Raw genomic sequence first — 24,429 nt, 5'->3', positions numbered from 1 at the left:
TTTGCTAACAAACACACAAACAAGCAAACAAAAACAAAAAAAAATCCGGTAATTATATGTTTAACGCTTGTCAGAGGGGCCCCTTGTGAAATTTTTTGCTTGGGGCCCCAGCATACCCTAGGTACGCCACTGTTTATGGTTTTCATGTTTAGGAAGGGGAGTATTTTTTGCCATTTCATTGCACACCTTCATCAAAAGGAAACCTGAAAGTGATGGAGAGCAATATTCAGACGGTCTTACACAGTCACACATACACAAAAGAAAGTTTGCCCTGTGACTGTTTTTAACTTTGAATATTGCTTTTCTTTTTGTAATGTTTTGTGCAGTGTAAATTTTCTCCTTACTTTTTTTTTTGTTTTTATTACTTTTAACCTTTTTAAAAGCCTCCTGTGGACAGGTGTCATAAATTAGCACATGTGCTAACACACACAATACATCTGGGAAACTAATGTAATTTTGATGTCCATATCAAATAAAGGAAATCAATCAATCTAATAAAACATTTACGGAAATCCCAATCACACAGTTTAAACTATACACTGTTCTAAAAGAAAAAAAACACCCTACACATTACAAACATCAATTCACACTTACATTAAGGTATACAAAGTAATGCAGAAATTGAACTTAGCTTACCTCAACTTCCTATACTAAGTCTATTTTCTCGTTACTCCTTCATTATCAAATCCCTCTCCAAACCTCCATGGAGATTTTATCATCCAGGAGGGTCTTCTTGCTGACATTTAAATCCACTATTAAAAACCCCTCAAACTGCTCCATGTCTGATGTTTGTTAAAACAAATCAGCAACTTTAATGATTCACTCAAGTGTGCTGAAGAATTACCGTAACCAAACTATATTGTAAAGAGCAACCCTTAGCTTTCAGAAACTGGTCTTATAGAGCAAATGTCAGCAGAGGTAAATGGTAAATGGTAAATGGACTTGATTTATATAGCGCTTTATCCCCACACTGAAGCAGTCTCAAAGCGCTTTACATATCAGCTCATTCACCCAATCACTCTCACATTCACACACCAGTGGGACAGGACTGCCATGCAAGGCGCTAGTCGACCACTGGGAGCAACTTAGGGTTCAGTGTCTTGCCCAAGGACACTTCGACACATAGTCAGGTACTGGGATCGAAACCCCAACCTCTCGATCAGAAGACGACCCACTACCACCTGAGCCACGGTCGCCCCGTGCAGTACAGTAATTTAAATTAGCCAGGATGCCCTGGTGTCATGTACTGAGCGCGCATCGTACTGAGATTGTATATGCGCATATATATATCTTTGTTAGAAAAAAAAATTTATTAATTTTTGTTTATTTTTGTTTTCAAAGTGAACCGGCTTGTTTTATTTGTTTATTGGATTATGTTCGGGTTAGTTTAGGGTAAGGGTTATAATCTCAGTACGGAGGTAAACTCAGTACGTGACACCAGACAGGAAGGAAAAAGTGGACATGTTTGGGTAAAATCGGATGTTGGCTCAGCATTACACCACTACATTAAAAGATATACGATGACTGAAACAAAACAATACGCAAAATCACTCAAAACACACAAATTCTAATAATGTGAGACAAATTTGTAGCAGGTTTAGATTGGGCAAAGTATATATTGCTTTTAAATATTTTCAACTAAACTAGAACATTTGAAAATCATGGCTTTGTCTTAAAATATATACATACTTTTTTGGATTAAAATGTAATTCTTACTTGACAGCCTGGTCACTGAAAAAATAGAGGGTAATTTGAGACTTACTAAACAAAAATACTATGAAAATGGCAATAGGGCAAATAAACTATTGGCAATTAGGCTTAAGAAGCAGCAGTTTTCAAGCATAGTCCAAAAATTTAAAATGTGATCAAAAAACGATCACTAAACCAGACCAAATTGCGGACTGCTTTGCCAATTTTTATAAATCCTTTTATCCTTTCCTTCAACCTTGTGGAACCTCATTAAACAACAGATGGATGTCTGCCCACAGCAGTTAGCAAAGACAAAGCAGCTTAGCAAGCAAACGCTGGCTTCTCATCTTAGTTTGGAACAATGCAATATTGTCAGGGCACAGATAATTTATCTATGAAAAAGGTAGCACAGCTAACTAAACAGATGTCTGTGTGAGATGTGTGTGTGTCCGCCAGCGTGGTTGCACGCATGAAAAGGTACGAATGACGTTAAAAGTGAGCGTATTGTAATGGAGGTTCTATTGGAAGATTATTGGAGTATTCGGAGTGTATTTATTGGAGGAAAGGATGTTTTCAGATAGTTATGCACACAATAGTTTTAAAGACAAAGTTTTGCTGTTGTAGATTATTTTGTGCTTAGACTCAATTGGAAAACCTTGTGTCATTGACTAGTCTCTGAAATAAATTGATGATGTGTTGTTTAAATACATTTTTGAAATGTGTTCTGGAAAAAGTTAACAAATAAAATCCAGTTAATGGCCACAATGGTTCTAATACAGACCACTGAGAAATTGTGAAATACATTTAACAAACTTGTTTCTTACAAACACATATTGAAGTGTTTTAGATGAGCATACATCATAAATAGATGCCTGAAAATAGTACAAATCAAGAACTTACTTGATCCCTTTAATTTGTGCAATGCTGTGATGAGAGATCCTTGATAGAGCAGAAATGACCTGAAACAAAAACAGAAAAATGGGGAGGGTACAAATAATAGCATTACGATAAATGTTTACTGCCATGGCATTACTAAAAATGAATTGATTGCACAATTTAGGTAAACAGTAACAGACTGTTTGATTGTTGTGTTAGCATCTCATAATTTCTAATTAGAGCAATTCCTTTTATTTGCTTCAGACAATTTTGATTTAAATGTTGGAATAAAAGGTAAGACTGGTGATGTGATCTAACCTCTAATAATTATAATAATAATAATAATAATGCGCTGGGTCCCCGGCTCCATGGGGCTTTCTCAGGTGTGTATGTGAGGGGCGATGGCTGCCTCTCGGCTTGGGATCTTGGGGGTGTCTGTGGGGCTGCTGGGGGGTGGCCTGGGGTTCCTTGGCCCCTGTTTTTTTTGCTGGCTTGGCTACATCTTGGGGCCCGGTGCGGTGCTTGGGTTTGCAGTAGCAGTTCTTGCAAAAACATTGGTCTTGGATGCACTGGCATTTCTTGGGCTGTGGGATAAAACTCGTACTGGGCTTAACTTTAGATACATTGATCCCAAATACCTGTTTTAGGTATAACCACTCACTGCTTTCCTCTGTTCACAGCCACCACCATTATAGCTAAGCTCCACAGTTTACACCAAAATTACACCTCTTCCCCACCCTTTCCATTTCCTACCTTAAGTGTTTCCTCGCTGTTCCCTTCCCCCTCACCTAGATGTAACACTGCCCTCTCTTTTTATATCCTCCTGATAATAAAGTGTTTCTTACCCTTCCTTAGGGAGGGCTGATGATGGTCACAATTATGCAATAAAATACATTTATTTATTTAGTTGGAACAACAAAACATGCATTGCTATCTTAAAAAGATTGGGCTTCTTGTAGTGTTGACCTTTGACAGCATGTGCAGACAAAGAGAAAAAAATAAATAACTAACAGCCACTGAACATCATGGTGCACTGAATGTTCATAAACAAGCTTCAGATAATGTGGGGAAAGTGAAATCTCTCACAACTCTAATAACAGGACGGATGCGTCACGGTCCATATACAGGACTGTCTGATCGTGGAGGGAAATTGCATGGAAGCGAGTGACAGCAGAAGTCATAAATCTGCTGAATATTTGTTTATATATATATATTATATAAATTGCTTTTGTTACCCATCATGCCTTGCGTTCTCAGAAGCGCCACTTTTAGTAGCGTCCAACGCTAACAGCTCTTGCGGAAAGAATATGGTAAATGGACTTGATTTTTTATAACGCTTTATCACCACTGAAGCAGTCTCAAAGCGCTTTACATATCAGCTCATTCACCCAATCACTCTCACATTCACACACCAGTGGGACAGGACTGCTATGCAAGGCGCTAGTCGACCACTGGGAGCAACTTAGGGTTCAGTATCTTGCCCAAGGACACTTCGACACATAGTCAGGTACTGGGATCGAACCCCCAACCTCTCGATCAGAAGACGACCCACTACCACCTGAGCCACGGTCAGGTGGTAGTGGATGAACCTTATAAGATGGGAGCAGGTCGCTGATGGAGAAAAAACAGGCTGTGATCAGTGGGAGGGGCCTATAATGTCACCGGAAAATCCTTTGCCATCACATTTTAAATGCTGTATCTTCACATGATGACTGTCTAGCCCTAAACAAGAATCAATGTGAAAATTAGCCATCATGATTCGCGTTCTCAGATGGCGCACGCTATAATAGAAAACCATTAAAACTCTCATACACAAAGTTCAGTCTCATATTTGATACACACGGGTTACCGACCCCGGCCACTCCTTCAAACCCTACAACGCCGCTCGAGGCTTCAAATATTACTATCAATATTTATATTCATTCACATTTCAATATATTTCCACACCTCGAGGCTAAAATGTAATTTAAAACTGTTTGAAACCTTGTAATGATGGAACAATGTGAATAAAGTTTTTCTTTAAAAAAAAAACATGTGCCATCACTTAAAAACAATGACTATGTTTAGATTAATAAAGTAAAAAAATAATTATTAGACAGGCTATATTTCAAAGATATTTCACCTATTTCTGTTTTCACCTATGTGAATGAACATGATGAAATAACGTCACCAAGTTCACTGTTAAACCCTTAAAGAATAATAGTATAAATGAAAAAAATAGGAAAACACTCTCCATCCATTAATCCATTTTGTGACCCGCTTGTATCTTTTTTCAGGGTCGTGGAGGTCTGCTGATGCCTATCTCCAGGACTAGATTCAGAAAAGATATTTGTGTTTGCCGATCACTCCAAAGGCTAAGGAAAATAATTTCAAATGTTAAATAATATCTACCTGTGGATTCACTAAGATCTGAAAAACGGTAGTAAACCAGGTGCGTCTCTAAATAAATGAGTAAATTGCGCAACTGGACCTGATCTAAAGTTCAGCGAATAATTTTGTTCGGCAAAATATGCCCAAATTATTAACGAGTAAAGTTTTCTAGCTAGCTATAAAAACGCGAACTGGTGCATATCTCGATCAAAATAAATACTAACAACACCAAATCTGAGATTCTTGGTTTTCATGTGACTGTAAGAGTATAAGCAAAATTTTAATAATTTACGCCACTAGGGGGCGCTGCAAATATACACATTTTAAATCACATCTCCCAAAACTTCATATCCACCTGTTCACAGCAAATGGCACGTTGGCCTGTGTCCTGACTCTCGCCCCAAGCCTGTCATCCTTCGTGACGTACTTCCATGGGCTCCGCGATACCTGGGGGCCGAGTCACGCGGGAAGGCTCGGCCCCCTTTCATAACTGCTTGCAGTTCTAGTTTATATTTGTTTTGATTTATCACCAACCAATCCCCCTGTATTTATGTTGAGGAGTTATTGCGTTTTTTGGGGCAGATTTATTCATTAGAATATAGGGCGTGATGTGTGTTACCCGCGCATGTGTTTAGCTGCTGGGTTGTCATTTGTACTTTAATCACTGCTTTGACTGGTGAAGCTGAGCTTGTGAGTTAATGCATAAATGTAAACTACCTTAAATGTTCATGTGTGCAGTTTATACAGTCAATATTATGTCTGTGTTGTTAAAGTTGTGGGTGTTTGCTTTATGTCATTTCAGTTGATTACCTGCAAACAACACGGTTACTGTGCAAGTTATAGTTAGCGTTGCATGTGCACCGCATATGGAAATAAAACTGCTAAAAGACAGCAATCCGATGTCCGAGCTTGAATCTTTGCACTAAATCAGAACACACAAATGCCTCGTCTGTATTAATCGAAATCTTATGAGTTCTCTGAGAAGCTGCTGTTCATACAGCGGAAAAGTAAAATCAGGAAAACTCACGAAAAGCTGAATCAAACAGAGGAAAACACGGAGGAATCAAACAATCCAGGATGGAAACAAAGAAATAGACAGACCTATGATGGAGATGGACTACATGGCTTATTACAATTATAGAGCAGGTGAGTGAGCAGAGAATGAAACCACAATAAAGAAGACATTTAGCTGTACCAGTCAGTAGCACACAGAGACTTTCAGTATGTTTAGAAGAACTTACATGGCTTCCATGTGAGTGCATAGAGGGTCGTCTTCTGATCGAGAGGTTGGGGGTTCGATCCCAGTACCTGACTATGTGTCGAAGTGTCCTTGGGCAAGACACTGAACCCTAAGTTGCTCCCAGTGGTCGACTAGTGCCTTGCATAGCAGTCCTGTCCCACTGGTGTGTGAATGTGAGAGTGATTGGTGGATGAGCTGATATGTAAAGCGCTTTGAGACTGCTTCAGTGTGGTGATAAAGCGCTATATAAATCAAGTCCATTTACCATTTCCACACAGAGGTTGTCTGACAATGCTGGTGGAGCTGTTCGGGCCGATTGTGACTGTAAGCGGGTGTGTGAGTGGCTTTGGGCTGGAGGAGGTTCTTCTTATTATTATTATTAAAGGTTGTAAATTAACAAATTAGTGCATTAGTGGCCCCTCATATTGAGGTCAGAAGCTGAATTGTTAGATTTCAATTCTGGTAAACGTGACCGTGCTGTTCTCATTCACCCACAAGCGCGACACAAAATGCCTCCGTGATGCCATGCTCTTATCTCCAGCAGACTGGACTATTGTAATGGTCTTCTGACAGGAATCCCCCAAAAAAGCATCAAAAAGCTACAGCTGGTTCAGAACGCTGCAGCTCGGGTCTTAACCAGAACAAAGAGGTCAGAACACATTACTCCAGTTTTCAAGTATTTACACTGGCTCCCAGTCAGCCTCAGATGAAACTTTAAAGTTCTGCTGCTGGTGTATAAATCTGTGATGGGTTGGTCCAGAATCCATCAGTGAGATGGTATGAACCCAGCAGGTCTCTCAGATCTATGGACACAGGTCAGATAGTGGAGCCTAGAGGTCACAGTAAATATGGTGACGCTGCTTTTAGTTTTTATGTTGCAAATCAATGGAACAAACTACCGGCAGAGCTGAAATCAGCATCCAATGTGAACAACCCAAGAACAACCCAAAATAAAGCCACTCTTTTTCTCTACTGCGTATGATTGAGTGGGAGATTTTAAATCATGTTATTATTAATTTAATGTTTCCACTGCTGATTTTAATGTTTTTATTGATTTTTAAGCTGTTGAATGTTTTCTGTTGCACTTTTGGATCATGTAAAGCACATTGACTTGCCTTGTGTATGAAATGCGCTATACAAATACATTTGCCTTGCCTTGCCTTGTACTTCTGAGGAAGCTGAAACAAACCGAGTGTGTATATCACTGCGACAAGAAAGAAAACCTCCTTAGTGCAAACAACTGCCATCAGAGCCTTTATAGCAGGGGATAAAAGCTGTTAACACGCTATGAGGAGCTTATTTTGATAATATTTTCTGTATTTTTTGTTTGAGAATATTATTATTATTATTAGGCAGCACTTTACAACAGTATAGTTTTTTTTTCAACTTTATTTTCATATTCTGTATAATGTTAAATACATTGTTGGTTTACTAAAGTCTTTAATGAACAAGCAAATGCAGACAATGTGGAGAAGTACATTTAAACCAAGGGCTACATGCTGGAACTGTGCCGTATATTTTGTTTGTTAAAAGCTGTTTAAAAAATGCAATACTTGTAAAGTGCTGCCTGGTAGCAATATTCTCAAACAAAAAATACATTAAATATGATAGAAATAAGCTCACAGCTTGTTAACAGCTTTTAACAAACAAAATATACGGCACAGTTCCAGCATGTAGCCCTTGGTTTAGACCTATAAAACATCCAAAGTGAATTTACAAGCAGAAAAATGCTCTGATTTTATCTTAGAATACCAGTAGAATCCTGTTACCAAGTAGCAAACAAAAATTTGATTTTAGCCAATCTCAATCACTTATTAGGAATGCTTTCAATTCATTATACCTGCTCTGAGTATAAAGCAAAAAAATTCTACATTTGCAGATTTACTTACCTTGCCAAAGTCCCTCACATCAAAAAGCTCGAAAGGGTCAAACAATTCGTTGTTGCGAAGGCCAAACTTGTCGTGGCACACGTTGAGAAAGGTGCGAATATTCTTTAGGCACAAGAACTGCAAAATACAAGAGAGAAAATGGGGACATAGGTTTGTGTTAAAATAAAACTGCAAAATCAAATAAAAGTGTGCAATGGAAATAGAGGTGTGATAGACACAATCGACATATTAGGCACCCCTGAGAGTTCTACCTTGAAAGCCTGTAATTGCAAACGTCACATTGAGTTACATTTTTGAGCTGCTGCATTTGGAATAGAAAACCACATTGAATGATCACATTGTTTTGAAAGATGAATACAGAATCATTCCAATAAATACACAACCAGTCAAAAGTTTTAGAACATCCTAATTTTTTTTGTTATTTATTGTATTTCAAGTCGTGCAAGTCCAGAGGTTAAAAAAAGGTTTGGTTACCCAAAACGGAAAAATAATGCACATTTCAGAATTATACAAATAGGCCTTTTTAGGGAACACAAAATGGGTTAAGAATTTAAACCTGTTCTGCAGAAGATTGAATCAGCCTTGAAAGCTGGTGCTACTAATTCCTACAGGTGTTTTCTCGGTGACTTCCAACCCCCTCTGTCTGCATAAAAGCAGTGTGATACCAGACCCTCATGAGCATCAGGTGAACAGTATTGTTCATGGATGCCATGATTTCTTTTTCAACTCAAAATGCATTTTTCTTCTATGCTTTCATTTCAGAGTGCAATGACACAATAAACCGAAAAATTTTCAGTAAAAAAACTAGAAAAGGTGCGGTGTCCTAAAACTTTTGACTGTTAGTGTAGATTAAACATAGACCTGTATTTTTTATAGTGCCTATCAATCTGGCTGTTCTCAGTATCAGGAAAAATGTTCTGCTTCATTCCACACACGTGTATACACAAGCACATGCAAAAAAAAAAAAGTGTGTACACTTCCTTTTTCTTTACCTTATCTGCACATGCTGTCGTATGTCAATGCTGCATGTAGTGCAGTCTTTTTACGACAGCTATGCATGTTTTATTATTGAAATGAAAAAAATAAATTTTATTTCTTAATTGTGACCATCCCCAGCCCTCCCAATTTTATTTACTCATGTGCTAGCCTCAGTTTAGTGAGCATAACGCTCAGTAACGTTGTTTTTGAGCTGCATGATTATGGCTAAATGACAATCATTCTTATTTCGATCAATATTTGAATAACAATTATTATTCACGATTATTCTTCCTCTGTTAGGGATACATCTGTGTTTTTATTCAACAACTTTTTAACAAACAATATGTGAACAGTTAGGGTGCAAAAGAAAAGCTTTAAACAAGAATAATTGCTAATTGTGCAGCCTCAGTTGTTTAACATATAAACTTAACTATTTGTCTGTGGTTTGTGTATCAAAAATGTTTTGCAATAGAAGAGTAGATTTTTTTTTTGGGCTCTAGTGGCCTTTATATGACAGTTGCTTGACAGGAAGGGGGTTGGAGAGAGCAGGGAATGACACGCAGGAAAGGGTCCCAGGCCGGGAATCGAACCTGGACCCGCTGCAGGTGAGGAACTATAGCCTCTGTACATGGGGCGGGCGCTCAACCCACTGATCTACACACCACCCCGAGAAGAGTAGATAGTTTGACAAGAATCCACACCGTGAGCTATTATGAAACAGTGTTATTCCTCTTCTAACAAAGATAAAACATGTTAATTCATCATAAAAAACTTAATAAACCCTCTACATAAATATGCTAAATGAACTTGGAAACAAGTTGTTAATAGTAGTTAATAGTTAATAGTAATGATCGTAATAGTGTCTTTAAAAAAAAAGTTGTCAGTTCTGTTTGTGAAACAAATAGCAGGGAACACTGCATGCACTCCAATTCCATTATGTTGTTGAGCAAATAGTGTTTCATATTTCTTTTTTCATCTGCCTACCTCCTGATGAGGGGGGAAGGAACAGGGGTGAGGGAGTTAGGATGGGATAGTGGAAATAGTGGGGAAATTAATAAGTCAATTGTTTTGGTTTTGCTGAGAGTGTAATGTGATGATACTGTTGTGCATATTGTGTTATGGGATTTAATCTATTTAACCAGTACGATGGCAGATGTGGAGAAAATAAAGAGGGTGACAACACCCAGCTTAAGTGTAATGATGGTGGCTGTGATCACATATTCGGACTCAGGGAGACCATGGCTTTATGCTGATCTGAGCACTTTTGTAAAACCAATGTTATAAACAGTATCAAAGTGACAGACCTCCTCTGCTTCCACATGCCTACAAGAAAAAAGGCTACAATGGCTGATATTTTATAGAATATTTTTGTGCATGTGGGTCACTCTATTAGTGTTATTGTATGCAATTATTTTATTTCCTCAATTATAATGAAATTCTATTCTAAAATAAACAACAAAATAAAAGCACATTAAAAGCAAAAACTCCAATCATGTTTTTACTGTTTAATATAAACCACAGCTGCTGAATCTTGTTTATTTTACATCTGAAAATATGTCACATAAAGCTATTGTAGATAAATGTCTCTCTGTGTTCCTATAATTAAACCAGATCAGACTTGATGATTTAATCATTAATAATAGTTACATTACTGTCTAATGGGGCCAGCTTTGTCTGTGAACATGTGAAATATAATTTAAAAAATATTGCGTTTCACATGTTGGGACAGATGAATAATGACGTTAGTTTTATGCCAGGGTTGGGTCAGTGATGTTGCTAGGTAGGCGTCCTGCGTCTCTGACGCATAAAATCTAAAAGGACGAATTAAATCCACTATCCATGCGTCCCAGGAACGCACCTCATTTTTACCATGAAAAACGACACATGGTGAACAACAACTTATGTTTAAAATCACAGTGACTAGCAAAAGAAATGTAGCAGTCAGCGGACCCCTTTACGCATGAACTCAGCGCAGACATGATCCCCTTGAGTACATGCTAGTTTAGCCGCTACAACAACAATCAGCCAGTTAACTACTGTTTACAATACACCACAAACATATCTGCATCATTTTATTTTTACCAACATACTTTGCACTGTTAGTTAAGTTAAATTGTGTGCTATAAGTTTCATAGTGATTGACTCAGTTCATTTGATTTAGTTGATCTTCAGACAAGAAGATTCTGGTCTTATTTTGGTGACAATTTATTTTTTGACTCTGTCATGGTGATGAGAATGTTTTGTTTGTGTTAAAATCAACACTTTTAATGATAATTTATTTTTGTACAACAGACACCATTTTGTTTTCATTTGAATTTTAGTCATTTATTTTGGTGCTCTTTTATGTTGCTACAAAAGTGCAATATAACCTGCCACTGTGACAGTTGTGCAATAAACTTTTCAGATTTGAAATTGTATGTGTTTAATTTCAGATACATTTTGAACATACATGAATATATCTGCTAATTATAGCCATATCATACCACCATTAAGAGAGTTTAACACTACAATTTAAGAAATAGAAGAATAGAAGAAATAGAAAGAAATCATTTTTTTTCATTGGGGACCCATTGAATTTCCCAGAGACCCACTCATATCACCACCTGTGGGTCCCGGGACTCACTACAATGAAAACCTATCAACATCACTGTTGGAGTCAATTATAATTGTAATTGCATAATTGATAATTAATTACAATTATGGCACAATTATAATTTAAATTGTACTTGAAATGTGCTGTTGTAATTGTAATTGAATTGTAATTGATTTCAGATCATTTACTTTGTAATTGTAATTGACATGAAAACATTTTTAAAAACTCTATGGCTTACACATATCTCTCAGGCCAGCCTTGTCCCTGTTTACAGAATACATGTGAGAACAACAAGGTCTCTTTAACTAAGAAGTTAACACTTACTCAAGCCTCACAATGGGCCCCCTATAAGCGGATTCGGCATCTCGCTGCGCCCAAAGCATGCTGGTCCGGGTCAAAGGTCAGGACTACCCAGCTCCCGCCTAGCTCGTATCATAAAACGTAAACATGGCCGAGTCAGGAACGAGAGGCTGTCAACCTTGATTATAAATCTCTGCTCGAGATCGATGTTGACAGTTGATCTTGGGGGGATCGGGCATATTGTGGCGAGAAAGAAAAGGACGCCAACAAACCCCCGAAACCTGCTGGGTGAGAGACACCTCTCTAACATGTACACCACAATATAATATTTATATACTAGTTTACTAGTTAGCTTTAATGTAGTACAGTATATGTCAAACTTACTGATTTAATCCATTCGGCACGACGTTCTGGATCTTTTCTTTCAGTAGGAAATGGGATGAGTACGTATGGCGGGTCGCATATACATCGTGAGGTTCCTTTATTGCACTCGTGAACGGGGCAAAACTCTTTCATCCACGTATTAAGCCCACGTGTACCGTTGGAACAGCCACGCACTGAACAATGGGACCCTGGCATATTGCCTTAAAACGACCTTAAGCAAAGTAAATGCCTAAAAGTCCGTATAAGTAGCCGGTTGTTCCGCTAGACAGGGGCTTTGTTGCCACGCTGGGCAGTCGTGAACTCTGACCCGGATATATTGACCCGGGAATCACGCATGCGTACTGATAATGCTGATTTGGCTTATTGTTTCACACATGCACAACCTGGCCCGGCCTGGGCTGCAATTGTTCACCTGGCATCCTTGTCTGCTTTAAGGCAGGCATACACTGTGCGATTTCTGGCCCATTTTGAGCCGACTTTTGACTCGTACGACTATTTTGTGGGATTGTGCGAGTCTCTGCTAGATCTTGTGTCGTGCATCGTGTAGTATACATGGGGTTACGAGAAGTGATTAACACCTCACGACCAGCTCCCGATCAGCAATCGCAGGTCGTAAGGAAATCAAACATGTTTGAAATCCAGTCGCTCCTCATGAGGGTATCGCACAGTTGAAGCAGTGCCACGGACCGGCTTATCGTAAAAACGCTCACACTGTGCATGCGCAAACACCGTAGGACTGCTGTAAAATTGACGGACTGTCAACGTCTGTCCAGCCAGCTCCTGGTCCATCACGTCCCCGTCTTTTCTTTTTTGAAGCTCTTTGTGCTGAGATTTGCGAGCGTCCCTCCACTTCAGTGTTCTTCTTCTTCTTCTTCTAATTTGTACGCTGCATATCCGGAAACAAGACCCCGACGTGTCGTGTATGAACGTACAGTGTGAGCAGTCAGATCGTGTCAGAGTGTCGGTCCGTATAGTGTGAGAACATGCATCGTGAGCTGCGCACCTACGGGCTCTGCGTCTGATTCGCACAGTTTGAGCTGGAGCTGAGTGCAACGATTGAAAAAATCGCATAGTGTATCCCAGCCTTTACCTCCTAAAGGTGGCTTAAGGGGTCAAGGGGTATACCCTTAATTTAAGTCTAACAAGGTAACCAAGGGATGAGAAACAGATTTGATGACAGATAATTGTTTCAATGTATTTTACAGCTGACTCAAGACATGGTTAGGACATTTAGTAATTGAGAGCGTAATTGTAATTGACTTTCAGGGAGAGAAAAATCATCGTAATTTAATTGTAATTAAAAAGATGCTTGTCAGCGTAATCATAATTGAATTGTAATTGAACATGGATAATTGAAGACGTAATTGTAACTGAAAAATTTAATTGACTCCAACCCTGTTTTATGGTAACATTTATTTCAAACAACGTGTGACATGTTAGCTTTTAACTTTTCATACAAGTTTTAAATCTTAAAGTTAAATAAAGTAAATCGGTGGCTCTTTGTGGTTTAATGACAGAAAGCCGTGTACTTTTTACATGGTCTCTTCCTGTTATGAAGTTGTTTACCTAACCCAGTCTGATGTTTCTGTGGGTTAGCTTAGCTTAGTTAGCTTTAGTTGAGTTTCCAGTTCATAAGTGTTGCTGCAGGTTCATCTCTGTCAGAGTGTTTGTGGGAACTTTGGGTGGATCTGGTGGAGGAATTTGGACTGGTTCACTTTGTTGGGTGTCTGGTTTTAACCAAGTAGCGGTGCGTGATGTGTCGCTACATGGCAGCTGTGACAAGTAGAGCCACGTGTGTGAGTGGTGGGAGCGGTGGCGGCGCACACTGTAGAGGCACTTCCGTGAACAGCGCTCCGCTCCAGAAAATAATGAGTTGTTGACAAAAAACTTGGGGGCAATTTTGGGATGTGGAACAAGGTTTTTAGGGACATTCTTTGCTAAATTGAGGGACAAATAGCTCGTGGCTAAGAATGTGCGATTTTTTATCGTTTATGATTTATCGTCAAAAACATTCTTACTGGTAAGAATATGCCATCCCACGATATAAACAATAAATTCTCATGTCAGAAATTAGCGAGGGCCACGGGCCATTTGTCCCTCAATTTAGCCAAGAATGTCCCAAAAAAATCCTTGTTCCACAGGCCAAAACTGCCCCTGTATGTTGTCAACTTATTATTCTCTGGAGAGGAACGCTGTTTACGGGAGCTCCGCAACGAAGCCTCCGCGGCCGTGGTGTGCACCACCCCTCCCACCCCCAGCCCTCACTCACACACACACACACACACACACACACACAGCGGTGCTTGTCTCAGCTACCTGAAGCTTCCTCCATCAGATCCACCCAAAGTTCCGTAAACACGGGTACAGACATGAACCTGTAGCAATGATTATGAACTGGAAACTTAACTAAAGCTAACTATGCTGCGCTAACACACGACACACTGAGCTAATAGCTAATGCTAACCACTCCATATAAGGAATAGACCAAGTAAAAAGAACACGTCTTACTGTCATAAAGCCACAGATAGCCATTGATTTGTTTATGGTCAGATTTAAGAATTGTATGAAATGGATAAAAGCTAAACATGTCAAACGTGTGAAATAAATGTTAGCATAATATTAATGTCACTATGCATCCGTCCAAACTTGTGAAATGCAATATCTTTTTTATTATATTTCACGTGTTCACAGACAAAGCTGGTCCCATTAGACTAATGTAAATATTGAGATTATTACACCTAAATATACTGAATGATTACAAAATCAGCTTGATCTAGTTTAATAATAGGAAATTAGAGATACATTTATTAACCATAACTTTATGTAATGGCAACAAAAAACAAATATACAAAAAATGCACAAAAAGACAACTGAAAAATAAAAAAAATACACATAATGACTCCAAAAAACATACATTATAGAAAAATAGACCAAACAACAAAAATGACTCAAAATACAGAAAACTAAATATTTATACAAAAAATACACAAAATGACAACAGAAATGCACCAAACTACACCAAAAAAGATACAGAAATACACAAAATGACTCCAGAATCACACTACAATGGCAAAAAAAAAACGTTATACAAAAATACACAATAACACAAATACACACAAAGACTCCAGAAAAATACACCAAACAAAATAAAATATAAAAATGAGTAAAAAAACCAACAAACACATTCATCATGCACATGTCCCATACAATTGAACCAGGGAAATCATACACGCTTTTTTAATTTGCACCCGCAAATATACCCCTTTATAGCACTACAGAGTATGTACACCTCTTTGTACATCCAACCTTCAAACACATTCTCATTTGGCCATAAATGACAACTCTACTTCAGCTCCCCCATGAATGCATTCTTCCGACGGGCACTGTACTAGTGATTGTGGATTACAGACACCAGGGATGTCCCGATACAACTTTTTCACTTCCGATATTTGATATTAATATTGCAGCCTTGCGTATCGGCCGATACCAATATTGATCCGATATAATATCAGCACGAATCATATATACTGTACTTTTATGACTTATTTTGTAATGTGGAATGTTAGAAAAGGCTTGATCAAGTGATGTTACTCAAACAGAGAACAATAGCCAGCAATCATAGGTTACTTTGTCAGAGTGTGAACCACAGTCACCTATGGATAGAAGTGCTAGAGCGGAAAATTTTATCGGAAAGCTTATATCGGTGATTTTAGATTCCATCCGATAAAATCCGATATTCATGTTCTGGCTGATCGGACCGATATCCAATATCAACATCGGATCGGGACACCTATGACAGACACTATGAGGCACATCTTTAAAAGAAAACAAAATGAATATAGTGCATAATAAGGGGTGTTTTACGCACAAATCTTGTAATAAGTCTTCTAATAAGTACATTGAGAAGCATAAAATTTTTTTTGTAGAATATGTAAATATTAGAAAATTGCAGTTGTTTTTTTGAGGAAAATTTTAAAAGTTTATAAACACCAATAAAACACGATCTTTTTTCTATACTATTTTGTATATATATTTAGCTGTCAGAGTTAATGCGTTTTTACCACATGATCATTTTAACGTGCTTTAATTTACTTTTTTTAAGGTGCCTGTGGTTCAGAGGTCAGTTCACAGCATTGCAGGCATTGGCGTTCCAAGCGTTATTTCGGTGCAATGTGCGCACACACTTTGCATCTCAACTATGGTCTTTTAAGGGCTTTTTACTGCTAAGTCACTGATTGAAACGTAAAATATAGTGTCACAGATTACACGTTGAAAGAAATATACTACTCACAAAAAGTTAGGTATATTTAGCTTTTGAGTGAAATTTCAGGATTAACCTTTACACGTGAACTTAATGTGACCTTCTGTACACTTTGGAATGGGCATGTCCGACTGTCCAATGTTTCAGTACTTATTGCACAAATAGCTGTTGTCTAACAAGAAGCTCAACGGCAAAATTCACAACAGGTGCTTGATCCATCAATCGACCAATACATGTCCTGGTTCAATTAGAAATGGTATTTAAACTGTCAATCAATCAATCAATCAATCTTTATTTGTATAGCGCCAAATCATAACCAATGGTATCTCAAGGCACTTTACAGTAGAGCAGTCTTAAGGACGGACTCTTCATTTTATGGATACACACATATGCATATATACGTATATACGTATATACACATACATATGTATCCCACACCCAACATGAATTCATCATGGCGGCAAGGAAAACCTTCTGTTAAGCAGCAGGAACCTTGTGTGGATCCCATTCCTATGATGAACAGCCATCCACGTTATGCTGTGTTGGGTGTGTGCAGAGAAAAGGGTGGAGACAGAGCCGCTGAGTCTCTGTAACTCCACACTGAGGATCCCACGGACCTGCAAGACAAAAGCCAGAAGGAGTACAGGAGCAAACACACAAGGGAAGAAGCAGACATAGAGGGAGTGTTTGAAAGAGGAATGGGACCCTCTCCGGTCCCTCTCTAACCTAAATGACCTCTCTCTTAACGCCCTCTCCAACCTCTCTCCAACCGAGCATGCCAGACCCCCCCCCCCCCGGCAGTCTATGCCTATTGCATCTTAATTATGAGCTATGAGCTGGTTCCTTAACTAAAAGCTTTATCAAAGAGGAATGTTTTGAGCCTAACCTTAAAGGTAGAGAGGGTGTCTGCCCCCCGAACCGTGGTTGGTAGATGGTTCCAGAGAAGTGGGGCCTGATAACTGAAAGCTCTTCCTCCTATACTACTTTTAGAGATGAATGGAACAACGAGTAGTCCAGCATTTTGAGAGCGTAGTGTTCTGGGGGGATTGTATGGCACTACAAGCTCCTTGAGATAGACTGGTGCCTGTCCATTTAGGGCTTTATAAGTGAGAAGAAGAATCTTGAATTCTATTCTATATTTTATGGGAAGCCAATGCAGAGAGGCTAATACAGGAGTAATGTGATCTCTTCTCCTAGTTTTAGTCAGTACACGTGCTGCAGCATTTTGAACCAGCTGAAGTGTCTTAAGCGACTTGCTCGGGCAGCCTGCTAAAAGAGAATTACAATAATCCAGTCTAGAGGTAACAAAAGCATGGACTAGTTTTTCGGCGTCGCCCTGAGACAGGATAGATCTGATTTTAGCAATGTTACGGAGATGAAAGAAGGCAGTTCTTGAAGTTTGTTTTATGTGAGAGTTGAAGGATAAGTCCTGATCAAATAGAACCCCAAGGTTTCTAACAGTTGTGCTTTGTGCCAGAGTAATGCCATCTAGGGCAGTTAGGCTAGCATAGGTTTCTCTAAGGTGTCGTGGGCCCAGTACAATGACCTCAGTCTTGTCTGAGTTGAGAAGAAGAAAATTTTGGTCCATCCAGGCCCTAATGTCCTTTAGACAGGCCTCAAGTTTAGATAGCTGATTTGTCTCACCTGGCTTCATTGATACATACAGTTGGGTATCATCAGCATAGCAGTGGAAGTTAACAGAGTATTTTCTCATAACATTACCAAGGGGGATCATATAGATACAGAAGAGGATTGGACCTAGCACAGAGCCCTGAGGAACCCCGTAGCTTACTTTAGTGTACACAGAAGACTTATTATTCACGTGTACAAACTGGTACCTATCAGATAGGTAGGACTTAAACCAGTTTAGGGCAGTCCCTGTGATTCCAAGTAATTTCTCTAATCTCTCTAGTAGAATATAGTGATCTATAGTGTCAAAAGCTGCACTAAGATCTAATAAAACCAGCACTGACAGTCGTCCTTCATCTGAAGCCCAGAGTAGATCATTAGTTACTTTAACTAAAGCAGTCTCTGTGCTGTGTTGAGCTCTAAAGCCTGACTGGAAGTCCTCGAACAGGCTGTTGTTTTGAAGGAAGTCACAGAGCTGAGCTGCCACAACTTTCTCAAGAATCTTTGAAATAAAAGGAAGATTAGATATAGGCCTGTAGTTTGCTAAAGTGCTGGAATCAAGAGTAGGTTTTTTGAGAAGGGGTTTGATTACAGCTACTTTAAAGGACTGTGGCACGTAGCCTATTGATAGGGATATATTTATTGTCTCCAACAAAGATGGGCAGACTAGGGGAATAACTTCTTTAAACAGCTTAGTTGGGATCGGATCTGAAAGGCAGGTCGATGGTTTGGAGGATGAAATAATAGAGTTAAGTTCCTGAAGTCCTATATGTGTGAAACAGTTTAGGTTAGGCCTATTTACATTTAATGGTACAGCAGGCCCAGGTGAAGGCAGGGAGTGGCTAATTTTATCTCTAATCAGCATAATGTCCTCCCCATTATGCTGTTTACATTTTGACATCATGTGGCCAAGACAACACTCAATGACTGATCAAAAGTACCTCGCCATTGCAAAGCTTCAAACAGGATGTTCTCAGACAGAAGTGGCCACTGAGCTTAGAGTGTCACAGCAGGTTACAACAGACTTTTGAATGGTAAGATGTTATTATCAGCGTATCTAATCTCACCATGTGCATTAAGGCATTAGTTAATTATCCCCCGCTAAACTAGTAATTTTTGTTTTTATTTTCATTTTTTATTACTATTATTATCATTTTTTTTTCATTGTGAGATACACTGCTGTTGTTTTCACGTTAAAAAAAAGAGAAAAACGTTCAAAATTCTTCTTAGAAAATTAAAGGATCATTAGCAGATACACAGCGTTTACTTTACACAGTTTTATCTACCCACATAGGCTACATATCTTCTTTTTTTAATCAAACAACAAACTTTTCGATTGTGTTATTTGTGGAAAAGGTGCAAATGAAGTGTTTGAATATGATCGCCTCACAGATTTTTTCATTATTATAATCCTGATTATTTTTTATTTTTTTAGATTGCTCCTACTGCAACCATTTCTTTCACGTGACAGTCAAGTATTTTGGACTTCCGTTGTCGCAACTCTCTCTCTATACGGCTCTGGCCACATCCCACACTGATGACCGCTTCATTGTGAACAGTGCCCTGAGGAATCGGATGATGAATGCCACTCAACTCCAGGCACATTTAAGGGAGGTGAGATACACCCAGGTGTCACGTCAGACCATTCAAACCCGTTTACGTCAACCTGCAAGGGTACCTGACCAAGCCACCAGGCACAGGGGTCATCATCTTGTATGGGCCAGGGAGCATTTACGCTGGACAAGGGACCAGTGGCCTCAGTGCTGTTTTCTGATGAAAGTTGATTAACTTTGAACTAAGGCTGCAACAACGAATCGATAAAATTTGATGATTAAAAGTGTTGGCAATGAACTTCTTTATTGATTTGTTCCATCATGCGATTAATGTGTCACTGACCAAGGTGTAAAGCAGTTTGCTTCAATTGCAGAGTTTTTTCAATAAAGTTTTTTTTAAATAGGAAAAAAAAACCCTCCCCCTGCCGAGCGAGTCAACAGAGCATGTTGAATGCAGAGCGAAAGTAAAGAAAAAAGTTTGGCCGAAATTCACAAACATGCCCCCACACGTGAATAAAGGAGCTCAACAGCAGGTAAGTCACGACAACATTCTACATTTGTTCTGTTTGGAAGAGACGAAACGTCTCGTTAGCCTCACTGGTAGCTCGCCTGATGCTAGTGTGTGTGCTATGAATGTTTGTATGTGCGCACGCTTGTGTTTGTTTGTGTGCGCGCAAAAGTGTGCTGCGTATGTTTGTGTGCGCATGCACGAGTGTTTGTGTGTGCTTTATACATAAACTTAAATTCTACACAATGACACCATTATTTTTAATAGTTTAAAAATAAAGCCTCAAGTTTTAATTTATGTAATGGAGTTAGGCTGGATTCATTGGACAGGGGTTGAAGTAACTTAATACATTATATATATATATATATATATATATATATATATATGCATTTATATACTGTACATACGTGTGTGAGTGTGTGTCATTGTACGTGTGTGTTTTGCTCTTTGGTCTACTAATTTGCTTTAACTTAATACAGCAAATAAAACAAGTTAATTATTAATTATTATATGTTCTAAATTGTGCTATAATACAGACTCATACTATACAATCTCTCTCATTTAATCAAAAAACAGCAAACAATGACAGGCTTTATGATGAATAATCGTTAGTTGCAGCTCTACTTTGAACAGAATTAATGGCCACCAACTATGTTTGAGACGTCAAGGAAAGTGCTATGCATCAGCCACTGTTGTCACCAGACGAGCCTTCGGTGGTGGTGGTGGTGGTGTTACAGTGTGGGCAGATGTGTCCAATCAGTACAGAACTACCCTACACTTTGTGAATGGTACAGTAACAAGCCCGGTCTACCTGAATAACATTATTAATCCTGTCATTGTGGCCCTGTATGAACAGCACAGGCCTCATTTCATCTTCATGGTCGACAATGCTCCAGCTCATCAAGGTTGCATCATTAGGGAATGGCTGCTGGAGACTGGGTCTCCTCAGATGGAGTGGCCGGCACTTTCTGCAGACCTTAATCCCATAGAAAACCTATGGGATCAACTGAATCGCTATGTAGAACCTAGTAACCCTCTACCCCAGAACCTCAATTACCTGAGCGCCGCCCTTCAAGAGCAGTGGGATCCATGTATTGCATTGCTGTCTTTAAAAGATTGCACTTCTTGTAGTGTTGACCTTTGACAGCATGTGCAGACAAAATAGAAAGAAAGAAAAAAAGGAATGGGACGCCATGCCTCAGCATGCAATAACTAGACTTGTGAACAGCATGAGAAGTCGTTGTCAAGCTGTAATTGATGCTCAAGTGCACATGACACACTATTGAAACATTGACATTTTTTGTTGTGGTATACCCACCACTAGGGTTGGGCATGATTTGGATTTTAACGATTCTGATTCCGATTCTCAATTTCTATTCCTGTTCTAAACGATTCTCGATTCCGATTCTTTGAGTTGTGCAGGTCAATAGGTCACAGATTTCACAGGATATTTTTTTCATTTGAAAAAGCCTTAACACAGGCCATTTTCAATTCACTTAGTTGATACAGTTTAATTTGGTTGCTGTACTATAACTATGGTATTCGATTACAAAACTGAAACTTGCTGAAATAACATGACAAACAAGTTGGCAGCAGTCTAAAAAACAAAGAGCTACAGCCCAGGTAGATGTGAAACTAAATAAAACAAACTCAAACCTTGGAGCAGTCATGTGACAAATCAATCAACAGTTCTTGTTGAGAAATATTATTATTATACTGGATACAGTGGAAACAGAAACTATAAAAATTATTATATTTTTAACTTGTTTATATTGTAGGGAATATATTATATACATAAAATGTAATTGAAGTCTAAAGCCACAAAAATTGCACCACTTTAAAAAGAAAATATACTAATATAAGACCTCTACATAGAGTATAAGACAAAAGAGCAGTGGAAACTACTTTGATTTCTTTGGCTGTTTGTTACTAGACTGTTTCTATACCTCTCGATTAGATTTTTTTGCACTTTTATCTAAAGATTCTGTATGTGTTACTAAGCAGTATTAAGTTTATAATGACAATACATACAGTCAAAATGGTGAACAGACAATTTCTCAACGGTCATCATTCTTGTTTGCATTGCTGCAAACTGTGGCTTCCCTTAAAACCGTGAGCTTTCCTACAATACCCCAATAAACATCATCCGTGAGGTTAATACCATGATTATTCCAAACCGATTAGATATCATTACATCCCTACCGCATGCACATGAGGTAGAAATTGGCACATTGACTTTAATTGAAACAGTGGCTACAATTTACTTGGTTTGAATTGAGTCCAGATTTCAAGTAGGAATGCACCGAAATGAAAATTTGTGGCCGAAGCCGAATAAAATATAAACGCTTGGCCGAATACCAAATATCGACGAATGCGGTTGTTAAGTTTTTCACTATTGTGTAATAGTGCATAAAAAGCCTAGAATTATTTTTTGGACATGTTTTTTTAAAGAAAGTAAATGTTTATTGAATATCCTGATTTTTTTTAAATTTTGCAGTAGCCTTTGCTTTTCAAAAAAAGCACAACAAAGTTTTTCATTTATATTAGCCCTTCAAACAAAACAAAACCTGCATTCCTAAAAAAACCAAAAGTGCGTTAAAGCGGAGGTAGGATGAAAAAAATCACTTTATAATGGTTTTGCTACAGTGATATACATCCCTTTAGCCTCATTCAGAGGGCCAAAGTTGAAAAAGTTCTGTTTCCTCCCTCCCTTGTTATTCCACATTATGTAAAAAGTCAGCTTTAAATGGCTGAGTTGTATTTTGCCCATGTTGGCAGGTGACTTCACCTAACACACCTCCGAGAATGTGAACTCCTCCCTCTCCAACTATCTAACAGCTAAAAAAAACACTGTGGTTTAATATAGAATATATATTATATATAATTGCCATATATGTAAATACAAACTGCACTCCTGGATGCCCAAACTGCACTATTCTTTCTGCTGCCGATTGTGTTGGGTGTCACTGCTTGGAGCCACGGCCATTGTTCACACACATCAGCTGTTATCACTCCGTGCTAATGCTACACCAGCCAATGCAGCGAGACCTGACATCGTTTGTGAACTGAGGAGGAAACGATGGGGATGTTTACGGATTCGTGGCTCACTACGCTAACATTGGACTCGGTTATGGAATTGGACGGCTTCCAACTTTTACGCAGAGAGGAGAGAGGAGAGAGTCTGGCTGTGTTTGTGTGCGGAAAGGAGGAGCTGCTGCTATGGTTCTGCAGCAACGCACACTTTTCTGACTCTAAATCACTGTACGGTGTTTGATTGCGTCACACGCTACTATTCAACCTTGCTTTTAACTCACTAAACCGAAGGCCGGATGTGGCTTTTTTTTGCAATATTCGGCCGAATATATTCGGTTACCGAATATTTGGTGCATCCCTAATTTCCATGGTGAAAAATGTAACAGAAGGAAGGAAAATAGTCAGTTAGCAACATCTCTACTACACAGTGTATAGTCAGAATGAGCTATTATCGCTGCGATGATTGTGAAAGAGCCCTGATCATTGGTCATTCTTAGAAGAACAGCATCGCACAAAAAGCAACATTAAAATGCAAAATGTGACATTAAGATGGACATAATTATAGAAAATATTTTGAGGGTGCACCATTTAGGGTGTATTGTTACATTTAAGGCTGCAGTGATTAGTTGATATAATCAATTATGATAACAACAAACATTTGTCGATGCAGATTTTATAGTGTTCTTCTTCCTTTGAGAAAGATTCAAAGATCTACAGATTCAAAGAGTTTACTATCATGTGCACAGTACAATGGAATTCTTACTTTGCTATCAACACTGGATGCCACGAAAAAGAAAAAAAAAACAAAGAAAAGAAAAGAAAAGTACAATATCAATAATTATAATATTTTAAAAAGCTACAAAAACAGGTCAATAGTCTTAAATGTAACATTCTGAAAATTCACAACAAAATAACCATATGTTCTACAGATATGCAACTTTCTCCAAAATGTAGCCTGAACAAATTGAACAAACTTTTGTACATTTAAACCATATGCAAGTTATAAAAACATCACTGTTTTCTTTGTTTTTGTTCAAAAACTGCAAAAGTTATAAAAACTTCACACAATTTTTGCTCAATTGACACTAAACTTGCTACAGCACATATTCAGACTGTCTACACAGAT

General features: G+C 38.5%; 1 protein-coding gene across 15 annotated transcripts in view; it reads right to left on the bottom strand.

The window, feature by feature from the left end:
• Positions 1-24,429, bottom strand: part of vav2 (vav 2 guanine nucleotide exchange factor) — a 166,636-nt gene that overhangs the window by 136,913 nt on the left and 5,294 nt on the right. For all 15 annotated transcript variants that reach the window (XR_003675304.1, XR_003675305.1, XR_003675307.1 and 12 more), the window contains 2 exons: positions 8,065-8,181; positions 2,590-2,648 (listed from right to left, as the gene is read on the bottom strand). Coding sequence is in view for 11 of the 15 variants with exons in the window: in XM_028463684.1 (XP_028319485.1) it covers positions 2,590-2,648; positions 8,065-8,181 (176 nt within the window). In the remaining 4 variants the exon portion in view is untranslated. The remainder of the gene's footprint in view (positions 1-2,589; positions 2,649-8,064; positions 8,182-24,429) is intronic.

Source organism: Gouania willdenowi, chromosome 12 (genome assembly GCF_900634775.1).
Source record: "Gouania willdenowi chromosome 12, fGouWil2.1, whole genome shotgun sequence".
In the NCBI taxonomy this organism is placed as follows: domain Eukaryota; kingdom Metazoa; phylum Chordata; class Actinopteri; order Blenniiformes; family Gobiesocidae; genus Gouania; species Gouania willdenowi.
This window is presented reverse-complemented; position numbering and strand designations above follow the sequence as displayed.